Source organism: Rhizoctonia solani, chromosome 3, assembly GCF_016906535.1.
Source record: "Rhizoctonia solani chromosome 3, complete sequence".
NCBI lineage: Eukaryota > Fungi > Basidiomycota > Agaricomycetes > Cantharellales > Ceratobasidiaceae > Rhizoctonia > Rhizoctonia solani.
This window is the reverse complement of record NC_057372.1, coordinates 756,089-778,097: the sequence shown is the minus strand read 5'-3', so window position 1 is coordinate 778,097 and position 22,009 is coordinate 756,089. Positions and strand designations below refer to the sequence as shown.

Genomic DNA, 22,009 nt, shown 5'->3' with positions numbered 1-22,009 from the left:
TTCGTGAAGCATATAGTTGTACAAGTAAATGTATCCGGGGTCCGAGAATGATGGAAAAGAAGAAAGCGTTGTATAGCAACATGCAAAGGGAATTATTCAATCATTGTCAACCATAGTATGGTAATGTACTTAAGCCTTAATAAAGAACCAGGCTTTCTAGCGTTTTAAAACCTCCTTGGGTTTCATCACTTCTCTCAACGAGGCGATGCTCCCGGCCTTTGTAGCAGTACGAGGCGCAGCGATACCACTTGCACCCCTTGCACCAATAATACGCATGTTACTCGTACTCGCAGGAGCTCGCAGGGTCCTCGTTACCGATGGAGTGACTGAAATTGAGGAAGATGATGCCTTATGAGTAAGTCTCTTTGGATCCTGACCAGCTGCTGGCCCACCGTCAGGAGCAAACAATCCAAGAGTGGAAGCACGAAGTCGTGCAGCTGAGGGGGTGGAGGACGACTGTGAGCGGAGTGTAGAGGTTGCAGACCTAGTGCCGGGTGCAGGCGTCATATGCACAGATCTTCCAGAGGCTGCAGACATAGTCTTTGACACATTGCTGGTTCCGATAACTGTCGAGCTTGCGCCTGGTCCTGCTTGATGCTTGGATCCCGGTACCCCGGACAAAACCTTTGATCCTACTGTTTTCAGAGCCAGGCCTGACTTGGCCACACGTGGTGTGGTCAACCCTGTGGGCTGCCTAATGCCCGATCGAGCTGTCCCCGGAGTATCTTTTGTGAAACCGCTCGTGATTCTGGCACTTGAAGCGATTTGCGACTCTTGGGCGTTACGTGTCGCTATCGCTGGCGCTGGGGCCTTGCCTATATCGCCTTTCATGAGAGCTTCCATACCGCTCACAAGCTCGTCTTCAGGTGTGTATGAAGGCTGAAGATGAGCACCCGACACTCGACGAGATGATGTAGCAGATCCTGATCGTAGAGACCCAGCAACCGAGGTTGGTCGTGTGGAGGAACTGCGAATAGAGGCAGCAGAGGTTGGGCGCATGGACGCGGCGGACGTAGGCCTATCGTAAATCGACGACGCGACCGAGCTAGGTCGTTCAAGGTGCGATCCAGGATAATCGTTTGAAATACCGGGTTCTGGAAACGCATATACTGATGATCGGCGTGAGGACCCACGAGACGCCATGGGCGCTGAAGAGGCGAACGGTTGGTCATCCTCGGAATCGACATCAGCGACAGAGATACGCGAATGAGGGCGCATGAAATCAGGTTGATTTGAGATGACGGAGCTAGTTCGACGGAGGGATACGGTAGAGCGAGTTTTCTGCAAAACCGCCGAGCCAGGATGCTGGCGAGATTCTGGAATGTTGGAATATGACGCAAAAGACTCGGCTCGCCTTAATGAGGCTGTCGATCCAGGCCAAACTTGTCGTATTGGGGTTTCATCGGTCACAGTCATCCCATCAGCGAGCAGTACATCGTTATTGAAACCTGGAATCGAAGCAGTGACTAGACAGAACGAAAGTAGTTTAGCCGTGTGAATAAATAAGTATATGCGTTAAAATACCTCTATGTAGGGCTCTGCCAGAACGTAGGGCATCGATGACGGCATCCGAAACCACCCGCCCATTAGTAGATCGAGACTTCTTCACAGTGCCTTCAACATTCGCTCCAACATCTTCGAGAAGAGGCAGCGGGTTTGAAGCAATTCGTTTTGGAGCTATATCAACAATCCATGCAAGTTAGCTATGATTAATACGATGGCGATAAACCTACTCTGAGCTTCTAGCGTAGGTTCAGGATGGCGCTCTGCTGCACTAGAATTCGCAAGAACAAATGACGATCCACCAAAAGTAGCGTTCCCGCGTTCGGGATCGTCCAACTTTGGTCTCAGCTGGTCAAGAGACATATCCACTAGAAGAGTATCCCCCAGCCTACTCAATCCAAGCGAAGCTAAGTTTAAGGTCTGTTCGTCCTCGGGATATGAATTACCAGCCTCGTCAGAGGAAGAAGCCGATTGAGCAGAGCTTGTTCCACTCCGCGAATCCTGTTCAGCTGTAGCCGAGGGGTTTTGTGGGTTCGGGTCCTCTGGCTGGTGCTTTTGCAACGTTTTGCTTGGTTCTGGTACCATGGACCGAGGCTTCGTGGTTTGGGACCCGCTGCTAGAAGTGCCTAATGCAAGGCGAGCAAATGCAGCTGTGAATTCATCTTCCATCCCCTCGGGAAACTGAACATCGAGTATTGAATCATTTCCATTAGGCTTTCATCCGGAAGAATAAAACGCAACGCAGCAGCACGGGCTGCCATAGCCTTCAGCCCACTCATGGAGGGAATAGGACCATTCTTAGCGTGTGTCCTTTCGGATGAACCGCCCAGTTTGGGGGGAATAAATTCGAATGCCGAGATCGAATCCGGCTTGGGATCCAAGGGAGATTTGGATGGGATACTATCTCCCAATCTTCCGGCATTAGTTACCTCGAATGCTAAAGGACTTCGCGGATTTTTTATTCGAGGCTTCAATGGTATAGGTGAAGATTCCAGTTCATCTGAATAAGGGGGTGAAGAAGCCCCAGCCCAGCTTTGGACTCATCTAAACCAACTGGAGCTTTAATTTGATGCGATTCATCGATTGCGTCCGAATCTGGTCTCGTTCTTTGAACGGTTGACGGCAAAGGAATTTTGTGAGCTGCCACTGGAGTTGAACTGCGGGCTATGCCATACCGTTAGGATAATACGGAGGATGATTTGGCCCATCGCTCACCATTATATATAAAACTCATTCCTTCGTCATGTGCAACGTCACTCGAGTAGGATTTATCACCAATAAATGCCTCTTCTACAATGAATGTCTCATGGTCAAAAATCCGTGCGTTTCGGGGCAACAGTAAAAGGACGGACCACAATTAAAGCTCACATCAGGAGTATGTAGATGCTTTCCCGGAAACGATTCTCTCCTTACACCTTCATCAAATCCAATGCTCTTCCGCTCTGCTCTAATCATCGTTTCGAGTTTTTCTTTGTCTATTGATCTTTCTGTCGGAAGTTCACGTAACTGAGAGGGCAAGTCTGTAGATAGATTAACGCCGGTGGTAGGTGCTGGCACATTAGCCTCGAGAGTGGATGGAGTTGATACTACGGCAGGTGATGTTGCCAAGTCTATTCTCTTCTTTTCATTGTTGGAGTCTTCGTCAAAATGTTCAGGAGGATTCATCAAAGGCTGATCCACGTCCATGAGAAGGTGAAAGTACGGATGTTGAGTCGCTAAGGGATTGATATTTCAAACCACCAAGCACACACCCGTCACGGTCAGGTGATCTTTGGGCAAAAGACAGGTAAGCAGTGTAAAGTAATTATGTGGCAGTGGTTTGTCAGTCCACGTGACCTCTATGCTGTCTCTCAGTGCAAAACGCGTCTTTGTGGCACAAATCAAGCCTCTGACCTTTTTCCAACGGGGAAAAGCGACACCTGCATATGATGGCCATATACCCCTCAACTGGGGGGAAAATGCATTCACGGCAGTTGGCTCTGCCCTTGCAGCTCTTGCCGATCCCCGCCGTGGTGGTAAGTACATCACTTCGCTTTTTTTTCTTCCTTTTCTTTTTTTTCAACCCGTGTGTTGATTTTTATGTTGTTAGATATGGTGGCTGCTTTGGGCGAAACTACTGCTGGGTCTGCTCTCCCCCGACTTCGTGATCAGATGCTCGCATCATCAGAAGGGCGAGCTATTTTAAAGGATCGCCCAAGAGTAAACACTAATACTGTTGACATGGTCACACTGGCCAAAATGCCTATTGGGAGTTGGGGCCATACCTATGTGACTTGGCTGGACCGTTGTGGAGTTACTCCGGATACTCGTGAACCCGTAGGCACTATTCTTTATCAAGTTACTATTTTCACGGATATGTAACTGAGTGTTACTAATTAGGTTCATTATATCGACGATCCTGAACTTGCATATGTGATGACCCGCTACCGCGAGTGTCATGATTTCTATCATGCTGTTTGCGGATTAAGTGTATCAGTCCCATCTGAACTAGCTCTTAAAGTCTTTGAACTTGCCAACTTTGGATTACCCTCAACAGCTCTATCGGCTCTTTCGGGCCTTTCTGCTTTTTTCCCTGCGCTTCCAAGTCCAACCACTCTCGCTTATAAACTGAGTCGTCCAATACGTTTTCTCAATCCTTACGACAAGTCTGTTTGTGTTTATTATCTTTTTATGCGTGGTCTCTGATTTGATTTTTCTTAGGCCTCCTGCTGAACCAAAACGGCCACTGGGAAGACTTACACCTCACCAACGTGATCGATTTGTCCGAGAGTTTGCCCCTTGGGCATTTAGGTGTGGGGCTTCTGCGCGCCCGTTGATTACAGTATATTGGGAGAAACGCTGGGATCAACCGATTGACGATCTCAAGCGTGAACTTGGTATATGGGTAAGTCCTCTATTGATGTTTGCTCCCCACCCTTCTATATATTTTCCGTTCCTATGGGTGGACCATGCCGGTAGGTGGCAACGGTATTGTTCGGATCACGATTGGTATGACCCGCTCCCTACTTGGATGCTGACCAAGTCCTTGACTACGGCTTCCTCCATGTGATCCTCCGTACTGGCGAGCCTACTGGAACCCTCTATTTTTTCCTCTCTGGTACACCTTTATATGGAACTCGCCTACTTCCAGTGCTCAGCCCTGTTGGAACGCATTTACACAGTTCTCGTCTATTAGCTTACATCATACTTTGATAAACTTTGCCATGATCGTCTATGGTTTGTCTTCTCAGTCGGTCGGCTAGGCGACTTTATTTCGTACCATTAGCGGGTTTCGTCTCGATTACTTCGCCTGTGCATCTTTCTGACCTAAACCTCACGATTGTTGTTTCACCTTCCGGGTCGGACTTCCTCTTATGCCTCTTGCCGAATTCTGACGACCAAAGTTGTTCCTGACGTGATAAGCACCATTGATTGCCTCAGCATCACCCCCATTCCGGCAACCCCACCATCATTCATGTTCCACGTGCGTTTATCTTTATCTTTGTACTTTATACATGGGCCGGTATCCTCCACGCATGGAATCGTCGGGCGAATTTCTTCGTGTTCTTTCGGGCATGCTCCAGGTGTCCAGACCCAGCGGCTGGCTGAGGTATCACCTAGCCGCCGTATGTTTGGCTCACTCCCACGACTTATCATCATTCCCTGCAAGCAAATGCGCCACTCACACGGGGGACATGACGGAAATCCCTATATTCCACTAGCCGAGCCACGTCGTGCCAGTTTAGTTTCGCATTTGGTCGCGTCAAGCTTCGCTGAACCTTTGCACGTACTAGCCCATCGGTCAATCTAACTTCGTAAATTTTATGGGGACTTTGGGTTAATCAGTAATTCAACTGTGGCTCCAGATCTCCCGTCTAATCTCGTTCGGCTACATTTGGGTCGCTCCTCAGAATTTCACTGTCTCAACCTAGTTCTCGCCTATTCCTTATTTCTACATTTTCTTCGACGTTTTTAATTTCGGGGCCTGGGCCATTTGCATATATTTGTTAAACTCCTTTCGGTCACACCCGACTAACGCCGATGCAATTGATGTCGGGACATCAACACGAACACCAACCCGCGATTTGGATCTCGACGCCGTATTAGTCCTACCCATTCTTCCCTCCCTTCGTCTCCTTGTTCCACTTCTCCGCTCGCACCATTATGCGTTATCCGGGCTTCCACTTACACCCTATTGTAACAGGATCCGCCTCAGGTTGAGTGGGGCAAATCCCTATCGGAGGCGAAGCGTGAGCGCGAGCGCAGAAACACTCTGGCAGAGGCGAGCAAGACAAATGGGGCTGAATAGGTCCTCTCCCAAAGCATGATACTTCCTGATGGGTTAACAAACCGGCTTGGGGATGAAATTTGGGTTGAGTACTACTGGGGGAAGATTCATGTGCAGCCTATCAAAGGTGTGAGTCTGTAGGATTCACTGGTCCCTATGTTCTGAACAATAAAGAAGAGCCATTGATTGTATCTTGTTCACTCAAGATGAATATGGTGCTGAATACACGAATTGAATAGACCTGAAGGAGTACCTTCTCGAATCGAGGCGAGGCAATAGATGAATTAGAGGCCAAATCTTATCGTACTCCATCCAACAGAATACAATATGCCACGAGGAGCTCAAGAAGTTGAGATTAAACGCGCGGAACTCAAACCAAAGGGACGCATTTACCCAAAAATTTGGGTTATTGAACCATGTAAACTTACAGAACCATGGAGTACTGTGCATCTCAGCTTCGGAGTGAACACGACTAAACTCTCTCATTTATGGCCCCGGATGTGCATAAATACGCGACTAATAACGTGAGATACATCACGCCCCGAGGTCATCGGACACGTATAATTATTTAATACTGTTTCATATGCAAGACGTGCATCTCACAGGTCTCGGGTACCAAACCATGTCCTCGATGGATCCGGGTAACCCTAACAATCCTATTATATCAAAATCCTATTCTAATTTCCCAGCGCCTTGATTCGATACTGATGCGTCGAAGACGGCACAGTCGTGTATTCAATGAGGCGGATAACCTAGCTGTGCCAGCTGGATGTACCATCACATTGCGCTCCAACGTGTACAGGGGCGGGCCGTGCGTAGTAATTTAAACATCATCATAGAGGTTGGCCGACTTGAGTGACGGGCCGGAAAGGAACTTGGAGGGCGGCACCATATTTTGATATGTGTGCCTTGTATGCGTCCCACGGAAATTGCCATCAGCACACCCCGCTCTGCCCCTGAATATCAGAGCCCCCATGGTATATCTCAACAGTTAGCGTAAAGCGTCGCTTCGTACCATCATCGGTAAAATTCTCGAGGAAATAACAATCGAAGTATTGATAGAGTGATAGAGTATTCCCTGGGGTGTCGCCTTGTGGCGGGGTTCTTGGTTTGATCATCCTAGGACATGCCCAGGTTAATCCGTTTGGTTAGGTCTCCTAGTTTGATCATTATTACCTCAAGTCAAGTCCTCGGCAACACGTTGTTGGCGCAAGGAGGGTCAGTAAGCATCCGCGTGATCAAGTAGCAAAGTTAGCGGAGCAAACCGACTTGGAGAGCGGGTGGCGGGTGGCGGATTTCATAATACAGCCACGCGGCATATACCTAGGAATTCTCATACCAGAGCTATTACATGAAATTGGTATTCGCCTTAAACTTGCGCGAGAATAGCAAGCCGATCCGCAAAAATCCAGAGACAATCCTGGGCTTCATATGCACGAACAAAAACAGGACGTTCACAAGCATAGGCATATAGTCATACATGAGACCTGTAACGGCCCTAGGTAACACGGTTCATCCCAGCGATTAACCAAGTCATCTACTGGGTGGGAGCACCCCGTCCAACGCCAGAGAAACGAGGCCTGAAATCCGCTCCAGCACCTTCCTCCTTCTTTGCACCGTCGTCGCGGCGACGGTAGTCGTCCCTGTCTCCACGGGGTGGGCGGTAAGCACCTTCTCCTCCGGGACGGACGGCAGCGGGCTTGGGCTGGCGCGCTGGCTTGCGGTGGGTCTCAGGGACGATCTCAGCGGGCAAGTGAAGCCTGTCAACGCAAGTTGATGTTGAGTTCTGATTAATTAGATATATTTAAATTCCAATGACGCACCATTCGCGCAAGTAGTCCAGGCCCTCGTTGGTCAGGGTGTAATAGTAGTATTGCCATGAGAATTGAGTCTTGACGAACCCCTTGCTGGTCAAGCTCTGCATGGCTTTGATGACCTCAAGGTTAGGGACGTCGAGGTCCTCGTGCTTTGGTGCATTATAATCCTTCTTGGCAACAAGAACGCCCTCTATAAATTTGTTACTACATAACTTCAAGCATGGGAGCAGGTGGGCAGTACTTGCCTTTGAAGAGGTTCTCGTAGATGGTGCGCCTGTTCTGCTTGGAGATGATCATGGTCGATGGTAGGGGAAAGTGTCGGTTGCTAATTAACCATGAGCCTTCAGTTTATTTCGAAACTTCCTGACGCACCGCAACTATACAAAGCCGCACAAATCCGTTCTATAGGTGGTGGAACGACCGTCAGCACTTGCTCGATCACAATCAGAGTCCATCCACAAATCGCCAAGTTCATCCAGGTTTCCACCACATTCAACGCCTCAATTTTTGCGTTTGACCCGTTTTACACGGTACCTGATAGCTCTATTCCACATTACAGCATAAATTCAATACTTACTTAGTGGCTTGAAGGTCGTCCAAGGCGATGGTGAGTACTCAACGTCGGACCAACCGGATCCATTCAGGGTCTCAATATTACATAATATACACTCGACCAACAAGTGCATACAGGTTGTGCAGCTCAGATAGAATGGGCTTAAGATCGATTAGGTACGGGACATGGGCGATACGCTACCATGTCAGGTGCGTCCTAGGACTCTATTGTTTGTTGTAGCGAGGAGTGTGCCAGTTGCACATATAAGCACGGACGAGAGCTATGAAATTGGCACCTTGCCGGGCCTGTCAGTGATAAGGGTGCATAGGCCCCATATATGCATGTATCCTACAGAGATGGCCGGAAGATATACCAAATTAATTCATCTGGAAGAGCGACATTTTGCATGACATGCATACATCATCGATATCACGATGCTTTCGGCCAACGCCACTACAACTTGAAATGCAAACCCAAATAAAGCCTACCACCGGATTAAGGGACAGAAGTGGTACGGATTGCCTGGATGAATGCCTTACTCAAGGGAAGCATTCGTCCTTGAGGGTATTTTTGCACTTGTTCGGCCTACGAGCTCGTACGGCCAAACCCGATGGCGGCAGTTCGTTTAGATGTTGGACCACACCTACAAATCATTCGAGAAGCGATCCAAGCCACCATCGCGGTCCTTCCTAACCCGGCGAGGCGGGATTTGGGCGGGGAAGTGTAATCTATCGTGGTGTCTAAGAGACGATTTCAGTTCTACGATCTGAAAGCCCCACATCATCTCGAAGGAAAGGTGCACCCATCCTTGGCCACTTCAAACGCACTCCCTCGATACTTAAGCTTGGTCTTTTGCTGATGATGCTATAATTCAATCATTGTAATTTTGCGCCACTCGCTCACTGGCGGACGCTACCATACAGGGCCGTATGAGACTGATCCTCGTCTCGTTGAAATTGAAATCCCGACATCTATTGGAAATCATACCGCGTATAATCTCACCATGGCCAAAATGTCGCGCATCCAGACGAGCATATGCTCACACGGAAATGTTGTACCAAACTTTGTGCCGGCGAGGCCGGTTAATTGGACAGATGGATCGCTGGCCTCCGGGTGCCCTAAACACTGCCGCTTCGAGGGAGGCTATGTCGGAGTTGGAGAACTTGCGTATTGTACGATGCAATCGCACGCGTTCACCCCGTGAGCTATCGGGAGGATTGATGAATGATTTCCGCCCGTCCAAGATGGCCCAGGCCATGTCTTCCGTTTAACGGCTGTACTTTGTGTGCTTGATTAATCATGTATTGTGCCACTATCCCCCTATAATCCGGACAAAGGAATTTAATACGCTTTGCTCGTCTAAACCGGTTCGTTCTGGGGCCGCCCTGTTGATTGACAGGCACGTCCGGGTGAATCGTACTTACGGAGCCTCATAATTCATGGATTGCAATTGTTCGTTTAACCTTTCATTACTATATTGCTCCTAGTCTTTTCCTGATATGATGTTGGCAAGCTTCTGCTGACCACCCCATGCATTCGCTAACATTCCCAAAAGCGCCAACTCCAGTTATTGTTTGAATCGAATACCGCGAATCACCCAGGCAAAATACTCTACGTACTAACCGAGGCTTGTGACACCGGAGTTCGGGCAGTACGATTATAAATGCCCATTCTCTTATAAGGATCGACGAAGCTTATTTGATTGGGTGTTGAACAAATTACTTGAAAGTGGAAGTGCCTCTGGGAAAGAGTGGCGCACGATTCTATACGAGACGGCACCTCTGAAGGCTATGTGGTACATCATTTACACGTTTAAACTTCGGGGGACTGGTCTTTCGAACGGACAGATTCTAAAAGAGGATCGAAACTTATCCGAGCAAACCCAGTCGATTAATATATAATGATTATGTACGATGTATGGCTCGTGCAGCATTGATTCTGTTATGGTTACATCACGGATCTATATCGGAGGGCTTGTAAGAAATCGGGCGCGCATATAGCAGTACAGCTTTGTGTGCAAGATACCTCTTTCCAGGGGTCATGCAATAGGGGTGTACCGCTGGATGACGCTCGCATGCATGTGCTCAGTTCGATGGATTGATGAGCTCATAAGGAGTAACTTTGGGGTATTACAAGGTGTGGTTCCGAGCTTGATGGCAACCAACACAGGGCACCGAAGGAGCGCAGCAATGGGAAGCTTGCATCAGAGCTGGGAGAACATAGGGGACATTCGGGACCTGGATTCAACGTCTTAGATGGGGGGAAGGCGAGATCCTGCTCCGATATGCACCGGATAACATTGAGTACATTGCGGCGTCTTCGATGAGAGTAATGAGCAAGCAAACTCGGGACCCACAGGATCTTCGGAAGCGTCGAATACCGAGCAGTGCTGGCGGGGACCGGGGGCCACCCATAAACCCAAGCGAGGCCAATTTCCATTGGGATAGATCGCCGTCCTTGGACACCACCCGTGAACCTGACACGCGGGAAACACGCCAGGTCGGGTCGGGAAACGCCAGCAAGAATGCGAGGGACCTGGCCCTGAATTTTAAATAGCTCTGGATCCGGGGTTCTAGTGCACCCAGGAGCCAAATTGGAGCTAGTGTCTGAATCGCCCATACTTATTCGACCCGCTCGACCCGCCCTCCATCCCTACCTTTCACGGCCCAACCCATCCCCCCTCCTAATTCCTGTCCCTCACCTATCCTACACCTCTCTTTACTACGCTTCGTTCCGAATAGACTTCTAAATTACTTAGGCTTCATGGATCCTCTCCCCATCATCGCACGCACTTCTGGCACTTTCAAGATGCATACTCGCCAACCATCCTTCTCGCGACAGTGGTCGATCAACAGCTCCGCGATCGAGGCAGCAGCCTTCAGCTGGAAGGGAGGCGCAAGCTGGACTGACACCGAGTAAGCAGTTTCAGAACAACATAGACGCGGCGCATATGCTCACCCGCTACTTAGCATGGCTGATGCCACGCCATACAAGTCATCCTTGTCCATGTCACCCCCTATGGGATCAGCAATGGCACGCAGCCCCGATTCCCGAATGGATATTGAAGAGAACTTCGTATGTAATCCCTTACTCATTAAGTCCATGTAACTTACCCAATGTAGTGCAAGAACTACCATTGCTGTGGCCAGGATTTGCAGGACCTTCATGAACTCGTTGCTCACTACGATGCCAGGCACGCTGGAAGCTCCTCGGACGAGTCGACCTCCTCGATGTCATCATCTCCTCGATCGTCGTTCTCCGCTCCGGGTACTCCGGGCCCTGAGACTGCCGCCACATTTGTTGACCCCATGCAGTTCGAGTCCAAGCTCAACGCTTACGTATCTCAATTTGCCGCCGCCAACGCCAGCCCGGCCGTTTCACCACAGCGAATTGCTCCGATGACTCAACCACTTTCGTCCGTAGCGCGCAGCTCAACATGGCAGTCCTACTTCCCTGCGCAAGATGATGATGAAGACATCTTCATGAGTGACGAATCTGTAATGTCCATGCGCGATCGGAATCGGGCTCGTTCCTTGCCTGATACGACCAAGTGCCTCTCCCCTTCGGTGCTCACCGCAACACCATTGCCTATTCCTTCTCTCTCGGCACGCCACTCCATTCCCTCTTTATCCACTAATTACACGATGGGTACGCCTCAACAACCAACCTTGTCTATCCCCGTGCCTCCGAACATTCCTCCTGCCCCCTTCGCTGCGAGGCACTCAGTGGTCTCTCTGCCTCCCTCCTCCGACGAGGAAGAGGATGATCCAGAGGCTTCTCGTTGGTCACATAGGTCAATCAAGGCCAAGCCGTCGGCGAAGCCATTGAAGGAAAAGGCTTACAAGTGCCCAGTGAGTACCTCGTTTACCGTAGCCACTCTTCATAGGCTTACCATCAATATATAGAACCCTGAATGCCAAAAGTCTTACAAGAACCCTAATGGTTTGAAGTATCACATTACCAAGGGGACTTGCTTGGTTGCATAATTGTTGTTGTTACTATCACATCTCTGTGAGTGTACCAACCGCTTATTGGTGTCCCCAGCCCCTAACCTCACATTTAGATAAATATGCATTGTATCCCTGGAACTTCCCGTAATCTTGCTGTTTGCTTTGCTTTGTTGTTCTCGTTTTTTCGGTGGTTTCATCTTTGACTTTGGGGTATCTCGTGCGGGAACACTCGCAAGCTCCTGGCGTTGCTTGCCGTATCCGCTGAGGTTGTCCGGACTTTGGGCCCGCTTTATTTTGTGCTGCACAGCGCTCCCATCGCGCTCTTTCCTACCACCACCCTCCCTTGTGCATTAATATCTTCTTCTGAGAGTGCGCCACTCTCCAGAACTATTATAACTTGTAGCCAAGCTATAACTTGGGCAAGTGTTATCAAAACACTGCATTGTACTTATATATGCAACTTTATAGTACTCAATTCGTTAAAGATTATGAATTTATGCTTGAACCACTTAGTTTCAACCCTTATTATCGTTTGTCCCTTTGAAATGCGTGTCCAAGACTAATTTGCCTTAGGCTAGTCTTAGTTTGAGCCTACGATTCGCATTCATACGCATGAATTGACACCGATCACAGGGTCATGGATACGGGAACCTTCTATCTTTCTAGCGAACTTTGGGTGTCTTACCTTCATTGATATTCCCATTCAACAATACCGCCCTGAACCTTCGACTGTGCGTGGGACTGATTTAACTACCATTCTATGGCGAGGCGATTGTCGCATATACCCGCTTTCGTCCGAACCAAGCCAACCAAGCATACGACGGACCATTCCACCACGTGTGAACTATCTCTATCCCTATCCGCAAACAAACTATCAATATCTTACGCAAGAAGGGTGGGGCTTCTTGTTGGGCCATTCGCTGAGATGCTGGGCGCTCCATCCCGGGCATGCCTCATTCTAGGACATTAACGTGGAACAATACACTTGAGTTTGATTGACCAGGTATTGATGAGGCCCCCCTTGCCGCGATCGTGATCTCTATCTTCAGTGCATTGTGCCACGAATGCGCTTTAGTATTATGGACCATGTGAATGCGCCATACGCCTTGTCCCTTCTGTTTGGTTTACAAACACCCTCGGCATCACATGAAAGTTCCAGCATAAACCTGTGGCGGTTTCGGCAAGGCGCATGTACTCTGGTTCCTATCCGGCCATTGCATCCCTCCACTAGGGGCTACGCAAAGTGCTGAATACTCAAGTCAGCCGAACCTTCTGCAATAGAATACAACACAATCCAAGGGATACGAGAGGTCCGTGTTTCTCCAATCAAAATAGGCAGGCACCCTGCCGCAGCATCTGGGCTTGTTAAATTGATTTTTGCCGAATGCGGTACCCGGGGTTGGAGTTTACCGATAATTGCTGAGGGGTCAGTGGCAGTTATTGCAGATCTAGGATGGACAGACTGCACTCGGCGTCCAACCGCCCACCCACAGGAGGATTCGGTGGCGAGTTAAACTAGCTCGGACAGTGTCAATTTCCGCCTCCTTCTACCGAATCGGGCCTTTCGAAGGATATAGCCAGATGTACACAACGATATTCTTGCTCTAAGAACTCCGATGGGAACATGTATCCTTGGCTCCAACCAAGCAACTCCTTGTTCGAGCAACCAGGCTTAGATCAAATCCTAATGTCATGTTGCAAATCGCTGTCTGTCGGACGAGAATACATCGGAGCCCGTTGAAGTTTCGATGGGGCCTTATGATTAACACGGTGTCGAATGCTCACACTCTTGGATCTGACTGTCCGATACTTTCGCCAGCATATAACGCGATGTACATGGACTATGACGGAGTGCCCTGGCCGGCCGTTTAGCCGGGGGTGGCTCTTCATTTTTGGGCAAGCATGGACTGCCAAAGTGTAACTTGTTCCAAGGCTCATTTGTGCACGCTCCATGATCGTGCGGTGGAATCCCGAGTTACCAGCTGCTCGTTCGTGCCGATACGAGCCTACGTATCTCGCCTGTTGGTGGTGTGGTGCGAGGGGGCAAGGGCGGGTCTAGAAAGGGAGCGGTGTCTTCAATAACCAATAATGTCCTAGTAGACGTCCAAATGATTGCCTCTACCCTGCTACTAAAATGGTTCCGTGACAGGTTCTAACCCATTTAATGAGTAATAAAGGTCAAGTCGTCAATCCGGGGCACCAGACTATATTACGATATCTTTAATTTTGTGTGTGATATCCCCGACCTGAAAGTTTTACAGAACGCGTGATGCCGGCTAAGAGGTATCGCCCCCAGGTTTTAGTTCCCTGTAAACTCGCAAACACAATGGGAGTTTCAAACATGCTAACCGTTGACCAATAGACCACCCGCGAGATAGAATAGCCAGCTAACGATCGTCTATGCGGCCAGGAGTGATGTCGCCTATGGAGACAGGGGATACTAAAGAAACGCGCAATAAGTTCTCATCCATCACTCCCGTAGCTAGTAGCTATTCTGGATTGGGAGGTCTACGCTCATCCTTGAAGAAGTGTTCTATCTACTCATGGCGCCTATCTTGTGGGCGGTTGCTCCACTCTCCACCCGGCTACGGCCAAATGTACGGCTGGTCCGTATAAATCGCCCGAGGAAGTAGCCTCACAAAAGCGAGCTGAGCTAATCAACAGGAGCCAAGGTTACGATGAATTGCGCTAAAGGTTTGGGCCTAAAGCCTTACCATGTATAGTAGCTATGTACCCAAGAAACGGTAATTGCCAAGAATTAGAGTTTTATGCTCTATCCTTTTGGTTATTCTGTAGACAAAGTGTGCCGAGTTTCAGTGCTCTGTCTTGAAGTGAGACTATATAGCACCACGCGCCACTTGACAATATAGGTACAATACGTTGTCCATGACACAGTTCCACAAATAAACACGTTAAAGAAGTAGAGGTAAGCTTATCAGGAAGGACTTCACCCCCTATCTATAAACCGCTACCAGACCATATGACCACCCTTTGCCAATAAAACACGTCAAGCATATGCGCAACAGCAAGCGTGTATTGTTCAAAATTACCACACGGCCCTAGCCCTGCTTAAATGTGCTCACATGACACCGGACTCGGGGACCATCGATTTTTTGGGCAATTTGTCCGTCAACACGCTTAGCTCGCCATGTAAGACTTGTGTAGAAATCAGTGTAACACGATCAATAGTAAATTTTGTAAATACGCAACAAGCTCAACCGGCCCGATCCTGTGGGCGGTACGCCGAAAAAGAACCGAGATCTAGGATTCCGCTGATTATGTCAAGAAAGCACAGGGAAGCGCAATTGGTCATGTGTTTCTGGTCAGTGAATCCAGGACGACTTGGCTGAATCCCACTACCACATTCGCGGCCATTGTCGCACCGAGAGCACCTCTCTCACCGGTCCAGCAGTCGGCGGTCTCCCGCGAACGTTCTTGCCAGTGTCAATTGGGCAACTACTATCACGTGCAACGTCGACGCACACAGAACCGGGCACATTTCATCGCAGTTGCTTGTCTCTTACTCGAAGAAAGATGGCTGTCGAGTTCGAGCTTCCGGTTTTGCAGATATCTATGGCAGTGGTGGACAAGATGCAAGGGCCCGATGCATTGCGGGCATTATGGACAGGTATGGATTGGCATCGGATGGCAGCAGCGGGTGATCGCTCACACGCTGCCCTTAACCTCGGTAGTATTCACAAAGACAACTGGTGCGTTGGCGGACGGTCCAAGGCTTGAAAATATGACATGGAGACTATGGCACCGACAACTGCTGCTCGATCGCTCCATGGCTCATGATAGCACTATGGCGGACCCAGTATTTATGGAAGAGTCCACAGAAGAAATCGTTTCCGACGACAACAACGACTCGGATGGCGAGTGGGAAGATGATTCGGCACCTCCGAGTCGTGATCCTACTGTTGTGCCAACGGCCACTCACATTGATAAGGCCGGCGTTAATACTCGGCGCCAATCATCCACGGTTGTGCTCCAACGACAGGCTCCCAACAATACTTCTCGCCCTCCTCGACTCTCGGGCGAACCTCCAGTGATCTTGTCTGCATCCCAGCCCGTATTATCATCTCGCCCAGCCATTACCATCGAATCTCGTTCCAACTCGTCACCGGACGGTGCCTATTCATCGCATGGCACCAATATTGGCAGGATCATTAGCAACTTGCTGCCCGAAAAACTGGAGGTCGCCGTTCCCTCTTCATTGACACTTCAGTCTTCGATGTTTGCGGCCGGTCTGAACAATGACGTTCCCAGTACTCCCATCGCTCAACCGGTTCAGTTTCTAATTCAATCTCCGTCGACGCCTCCCAATGCGTCAGCTGGCACTTCGGCGCATTTGCCCCCAACGTTATGGTCATAAACCCGACGCCTCGACCGACACCTCCTGATACTCCTTCGACGCGGGCTCGTGCGGTACCCACCAACATTCCGGTCGCCCTCTCTCCCAGCACGGCGCCCCTCGCGCTTGCCCCGCCCAGTACTCTGTCCCAGCCTCATCTGGTTTTGTTGCCTTACCCATTGGCGTCGGATAAGCTCGTGCCTGCGGCAGCCTTACCCCTGACTCCAACTACGGTTACTGCCCCGGAACTAGCCGATGAAGATTCCAAGAAGAAGATATTCTATGTTCAATCTCCTGAAGGAGCGACTGGGAGCGACGATGGTCGAAGTCACAGCAGCTCCTCGAACAGCAATACGACCAGCAATGTGACCGATGCTCATGTAGGCCTTGGTGGCCAACAGGCATCGAGTGTCTCAAGCGCAACCACGGACGAGCCGGTCAACAGTGTGGAGCCCCCATCAGAGACCACGCCGCCACCTGGTCAGGATATTTCGGTGACACGAGGCACAAATCACACGCGCCACTCGTCCGGAAATACCGCATATAATCGGCCGCGAGCGGGCAGAGGAGTCAAAGCATCCAAGCCTGCTGCTAAGGCGGCTCATCGCGGACGTCCAAATGCTCTCGTGCGAACCACATCGAATACTTCTGACAAATCACGCGGGGACGGAAGGCCTCGACCTGCCCGACAACACTCTGTTTCAGAAGAGCTTGTGGAGGAAATCGAAGAAATCGAAGGGGAAAACAAACAAACGTCCGCCTCAACCTCGCACACTGTGACGTCTCTTCCACGTGCTTCCCCTGCTCCTAACTTGAATATGACCCCAGCTAATAAGGTGAATATATTTCGACCCTCAATCGGTTAATCATTTTAACAATTTTGATAGCGGGCTGAACTTCCGCGAAATGAAGTTACCGCCTCCCGGGTTGTATCTAGCCCGGTGCAGACGCGTCAGGCACTGTCGCACGTTCGTTCTCCTCCGAATATGGTCGCCCGAGCTTCACTCGTAGCTCCATTCACCACAATTGCTTCGGCTGCACCGACCGCACCAACCGCACATGACAATCCGGTCGAGGCCCCCAGGCCACCCCTGAACAATAATAGTTCGGCATTAATGGGGTTGGGCCACCGAGGTGTGCATGTCGAGACTTCCTCGGACCTTGATATAGAGTCAGGCTCGGAAGCATCGTGGTCTGATGACGAGACAGACAACGAGGATACACTCGCACGCGCTGCCAATGAAGCCAGTCGCCAACGGAGTATGTTTGAGAAGATTAAGCCCAAGGCGCCTATACGCAATCAATCCACCACCGGCTTACTTACGCACCTCATGAACCCGGACCCAAGAATTTTCCCTCAGACTGCCATGCGTGCGCACAACTCAGCCCAGAATCTTGCGGCTGGGCGTCGGGTCGGAGCGCCGACTATTCTCCAGACCAGCCGGAGCACGGTTGCAGTACCAAAAGCTGCGGCCGTAACTGCCGAGGAAGTCACTACACACGTTAGCGTAGACCCTACAGGCAGGGCTGTTGGTGGATCCGGCTCGCGTGGACTACGGCTGCAGGGCCGACCGCAGGGTGATGTCGACGAGGAAGGCTCAACTGACGAAGAGAATTCGATGCCCAACGAACTCTCCAAGACTTATGCACAACGGCGACTCGAAGCTCTCGCAACGAGGGCACGCGTGCCTCCCCCGCCTCCAATGGAGCAGGTGCGGCGAAATGGGGCTAATGCTCCTGCCCCTGCAGTAGCTCCTCGACCTGCTCCGCAGCAGCCTCAAGCGACTATGCCATATGACATGGATGTTCGGCCCATTCATTCTCCACGAACTGTACGACGGAAGATGATCGCCGGAGAGTTAAGCGAAAGCCTACGTCGGAACTTGATGTGGGAGCGTACGTCTACTAGGTTTGCTATGGGTGCTGGTGCCCTTGGTTCTGGGCTAAGGCCTTTAGCCGGAACACGGCCGGGTATCCAGGCCACCAATAGTGAGCGAGGTACCGGCGGCTCACGAAGTGGTGCCGAGGACGACGAACGTGCGGAACGTCGCTTGGCGTTAGCACGTAACAAGTCTTGGGCAAACGATTTTCATCACGCTGGGTGGTAACAGGTTATGTGTGTTTTTCTGATCGTTTTCTGTCTTGGTGTTCGCGTTTCGTCTCAGTTCATTTGCTACCATCATCCATATGTGTTTGACTCATCATGCGTCTGGCAATTTCCCAACTGCACATCACCGCATCCTCACCCAGCTATTGATAATAACTACTTTTCTTACAGTGTCGTTCGTTTCATTCTCTCTCATCCTAGCACTTGTTGGCTTGTGTTCAGTCGTTAGTTTGCTTTCCTGCGTCTGGAAACCGTGTAACCAATAGTGTAATATATGTCTCAGGCTCGATTCTAGTTTCAGCACTTATATGAACCCTTGTTAGCCGTCGTCAACTGGAGACTAATTGGTAACTTCTTGTTATAGTACGATCAAATAAGAGTCTGCGTATTAATTGGTTCCTATATATGGTCTTCCACTGTATGTGTGGTGAGCTGGTAAGTCACGCGTACCCTTGCTCGTATCTCGGACTTCTCACTTCCGGGAGTCTAGATATCCGCCTTCGTGCGTTATCATTCTAGTCAAAGATAAGCCAATTACATTTAACTCGGTCGAGCACTCACTCATGGCACTGCGGGACTCCTATACTCAGCTACAGGCGTTTTGATAATCGCATTCTTTGTGACATATACCTCCATTACGATACTTCAAGTCGTAAGCCTTCCAGCCGGTTAGGCTTTCGAGAGATACAGTGTCAAATAAACTAACGAAATCGTCACTCGCCACTTTATATTGGACTTTAGCTACTTCGCGATGTCTTACGACAAACGCAGTATTCCAACTCTTATTTCACTCGACCCATCCGTCCCCGCGACTCAGCAGCAAGGGTTACACAACCGTTGGCACCCTGATATTCCCTCCGCCGGTACCGTTTCCCCTGGGCAAACATTCAAGCTACACTGCTTGGACTGGACCGGGGGGCAAATTCATAACAACGACACTGCTGATGACATTGTCGCTGCCGATCTCGCTCAATGTCATTATCTAACTGGCCCTGTGGAATGCGAAGGCGCTCAACCTGGCGATGTGCTAGTCGTTGATGTGATGGACGTGGCACCTTTCCCTGACCATGCATGGGGATATTGCGGAATATTCGACGTTAATAATGGAGGAGGATTGTTATGCGATGACTTCCCAGTGGCTGCCAAAGCAATCTGGGATCTTGACGGGGTATATGCGACTAGTAGACATATCCCCGGAGTTCGATTCGCTGGCATTTCTCACCCTGGTAGGTGGAAGCTCTGCTCTTAACCTAAAACCATTATTCACAGCTCGCGGGCTTAGGTATCATGGGCTGCGCACCATCTAAAGAACTACTTGACAAATGGAATCAACGTGAGGCACAGCTGATTGCTGAATATCCCGGAGCGGTACCGGCGGTTGCTTATCCGCCGACTCGGAAGTCTGCATACGTTGGTGCCGCGTCCGTGCTTTCCGATGATATAATCGAAACCATCGCGCGCGAAGGAGCACGCACGATCCCTCCTCGTGAACATGGGGGGAATTGTGATATCAAGAACCTGAGCAAAGGCAGTAGGGTTTATTTCCCGGTTTATGTTAATGGAGCTAAATTTTCCATTGGTGACCTGCATTTCAGTCAGGGGGATGGGGAACTGACCTTCTGCGGTGCAATTGAAATGGTGACGCGATACTTTTAAGCTCCTTATATCTCGGACTTAGGCTCATAACCGATTTACAGGCAGGGGTTGTTACCCTTAAGTTTACCATAATCAAAGACGGTATGAAGAAATTGAGCATGAGTTCACCTATATACCTACCTTCTGTCGTGGACCCCAAGTATGCAACCCAAGTGACCTTTCAGGGAGTTTCGGTCGACAACGATGGGAAGCAATATAGCATGGACGCCACGGTTGCATACAAGCAAGCCGCTCGAGCCGCCATCGAATACATACATGGCCTGGGATATACGAAGGAGCAGGTAAGTTAAGTATTTGGATTGCCCAATGCCCACTAATAGAGTTTGACCACTTCTAGGCCTACTTGTTAATGTCATGTGCTCCCATCGAGGCGCATGTCGCATCCATCGTAGACCATCCGAATGCGTCAATCACTATTGGAATTCCGACAGAAATATTTGACCGAGATATTCGTCCGGATGCCGTGGTGGCCGCATTCGAGTCAGGAACTCTGAAGAGGGACTATGGGGCTGGCCATGCAACTACCACAAAGCGTGCATAGTCCTACTTGCGATCGGATTTTAGATCTTGCATTACAGTATTACCAATTTGTCTTTGAAAAATGCAATTGCCTCGTTAGCAAACCACCTGACTCTTGTCTTTACATGTCAGCTTGCCTCAGGCCGAGGCTCCGAATTCGAACCTTTCCTCTCAGTCACCCCTTACCAGGCGCAAGGAAGCCTGATCTATATCTCTATCGTTATTCTGGTATGTCTGGGGTTGGAATAGAGCTTGCATCGGCGGCCCGCCAGGAGGAGCTGGCTGAGTCACTGGGTGAGGTTCGCCAGAAAGTGGAATCAGCGGTAGGTACGAACCCAAAATAATATATAGTTATATAATTAATAATTGTAATTCTACGATAGTGTACAAACCGAGCGGTCGAAGCCCGGGAAACCCTACCCTGCCTTGTCGCAGTCTCGAAGTACAAACCCGCATCTGATATCCGAGCTTGTTACGATTTGGGCCAACTTGATTTTGGGGAAAACTATGTAGATGAGTTATTGCAAAAGGCAGCAGAGGTAATAAGTCTTTGGCTTGACATGAGATTAATGTTTCGTTAATCTGAGCGGCTTTACATATAGCTTCCCGAATCTATTCGATGGCATTTTATTGGCAGTTTACAGAGCAATAAATGCAAGAAAATTGCTGGTGGGTAGCGTGTTTGTGTCCATAACCTAACTAAGGGCTCATTGCACCATAGGTGTGTCAAATCTATACTGCTTGCATACATTGGACTCCATCAAAAAGGCGGATGCACTGCAAAAAGCATTACCATCAACACGTAAGGAGCCTCTCAAAGTTATGATTCAAGTAAACACTTCGGGGGAAGACTCAAAGTCTGGCTTGCAACCACTACTGCCCAACAACCTCGATGGGTCTGAGGTATTAACATTGGCGCGCCACGTTATCAAGTCTTGCCCGGCCTTGGAGCTGTATGGTCTGATGACCATCGGTTCCTACGAGGCTTCTACTTCAGGGGGGGATAATCCGGACTTTCAAACATTAATTCGAACCAAATGTATCCTCGAGGCTTCATTACAAGGAGACGACGATCTCGGAGAGGCTTGGGGTCAAGATAGAAGCCTTGCGTTAAGTATGGGCATGAGTGCAGACTTTGAGGAAGCTATTAGAGCAGGCAGTGACGTAGTCCGAGTTGGCACTGGGATATTCGGGAGCCGACCTCCAAAGAACTGAAAATATGTTGTTGTTACATGGGATAACTGGATGTAATGTACTGCCCTATTTGGGCAACTGGGATGATG

General features: G+C 49.7%; 6 protein-coding genes across 6 annotated transcripts; 4 read left to right on the top strand and 2 right to left on the bottom strand.

The window, feature by feature from the left end:
• Positions 1–156: 156 nt before the first annotated feature.
• Positions 157–3,189, bottom strand: RhiXN_02624 (uncharacterized protein; the record flags this gene model as incomplete). Its single annotated transcript, XM_043322441.1, has 7 exons — positions 157–1,466; positions 1,525–1,677; positions 1,734–2,129; positions 2,186–2,503; positions 2,554–2,667; positions 2,719–2,793; positions 2,856–3,189. The coding sequence occupies 7 exons, from the start codon at positions 3,187–3,189 to the stop codon at positions 157–159; spliced, it is 2,700 nt and encodes an 899-aa protein (XP_043177937.1).
• Positions 3,190–3,343: 154 nt separating this feature from the next.
• Positions 3,344–5,791, top strand: RhiXN_02623 (Coenzyme Q (ubiquinone) biosynthesis protein Coq4; the record flags this gene model as incomplete). The annotated part of the gene is made up of 5 exons (XM_043322440.1): positions 3,344–3,518; positions 3,593–3,819; positions 3,883–4,148; positions 4,204–4,387; positions 5,687–5,791. The coding sequence occupies 5 exons, from the start codon at positions 3,344–3,346 to the stop codon at positions 5,789–5,791; spliced, it is 957 nt and encodes a 318-aa protein (XP_043177936.1).
• Positions 5,792–7,307: 1,516 nt separating this feature from the next.
• Positions 7,308–7,884, bottom strand: RhiXN_02622 (40S ribosomal protein S10; the record flags this gene model as incomplete). The annotated part of the gene is made up of 3 exons (XM_043322439.1): positions 7,308–7,530; positions 7,594–7,736; positions 7,801–7,884. The coding sequence occupies 3 exons, from the start codon at positions 7,882–7,884 to the stop codon at positions 7,308–7,310; spliced, it is 450 nt and encodes a 149-aa protein (XP_043177935.1).
• Positions 7,885–10,903: 3,019 nt separating this feature from the next.
• RhiXN_02621 (transcription factor) lies at positions 10,904–12,126 on the top strand (the record flags this gene model as incomplete). Its single annotated transcript, XM_043322438.1, has 4 exons — positions 10,904–11,055; positions 11,110–11,215; positions 11,263–11,991; positions 12,046–12,126. 4 exons carry the CDS (start codon positions 10,904–10,906, stop codon positions 12,124–12,126), a joined length of 1,068 nt encoding a protein of 355 aa, XP_043177934.1.
• Positions 12,127–15,624: 3,498 nt separating this feature from the next.
• Positions 15,625–18,552, top strand: RhiXN_02620 (uncharacterized protein; the record flags this gene model as incomplete). Its single annotated transcript, XM_043322437.1, has 4 exons — positions 15,625–15,800; positions 15,892–16,337; positions 16,385–17,280; positions 17,332–18,552. 4 exons carry the CDS (start codon positions 15,625–15,627, stop codon positions 18,550–18,552), a joined length of 2,739 nt encoding a protein of 912 aa, XP_043177933.1.
• Positions 18,553–19,302: 750 nt separating this feature from the next.
• Positions 19,303–21,941, top strand: RhiXN_02619 (acetamidase/formamidase; the record flags this gene model as incomplete). Its single annotated transcript, XM_043322436.1, has 8 exons — positions 19,303–19,777; positions 19,834–20,189; positions 20,249–20,488; positions 20,545–20,740; positions 20,916–21,049; positions 21,110–21,265; positions 21,329–21,395; positions 21,448–21,941. The coding sequence occupies 8 exons, from the start codon at positions 19,303–19,305 to the stop codon at positions 21,939–21,941; spliced, it is 2,118 nt and encodes a 705-aa protein (XP_043177932.1).
• Between the last annotated feature and the right edge of the window lie 68 nt (positions 21,942–22,009).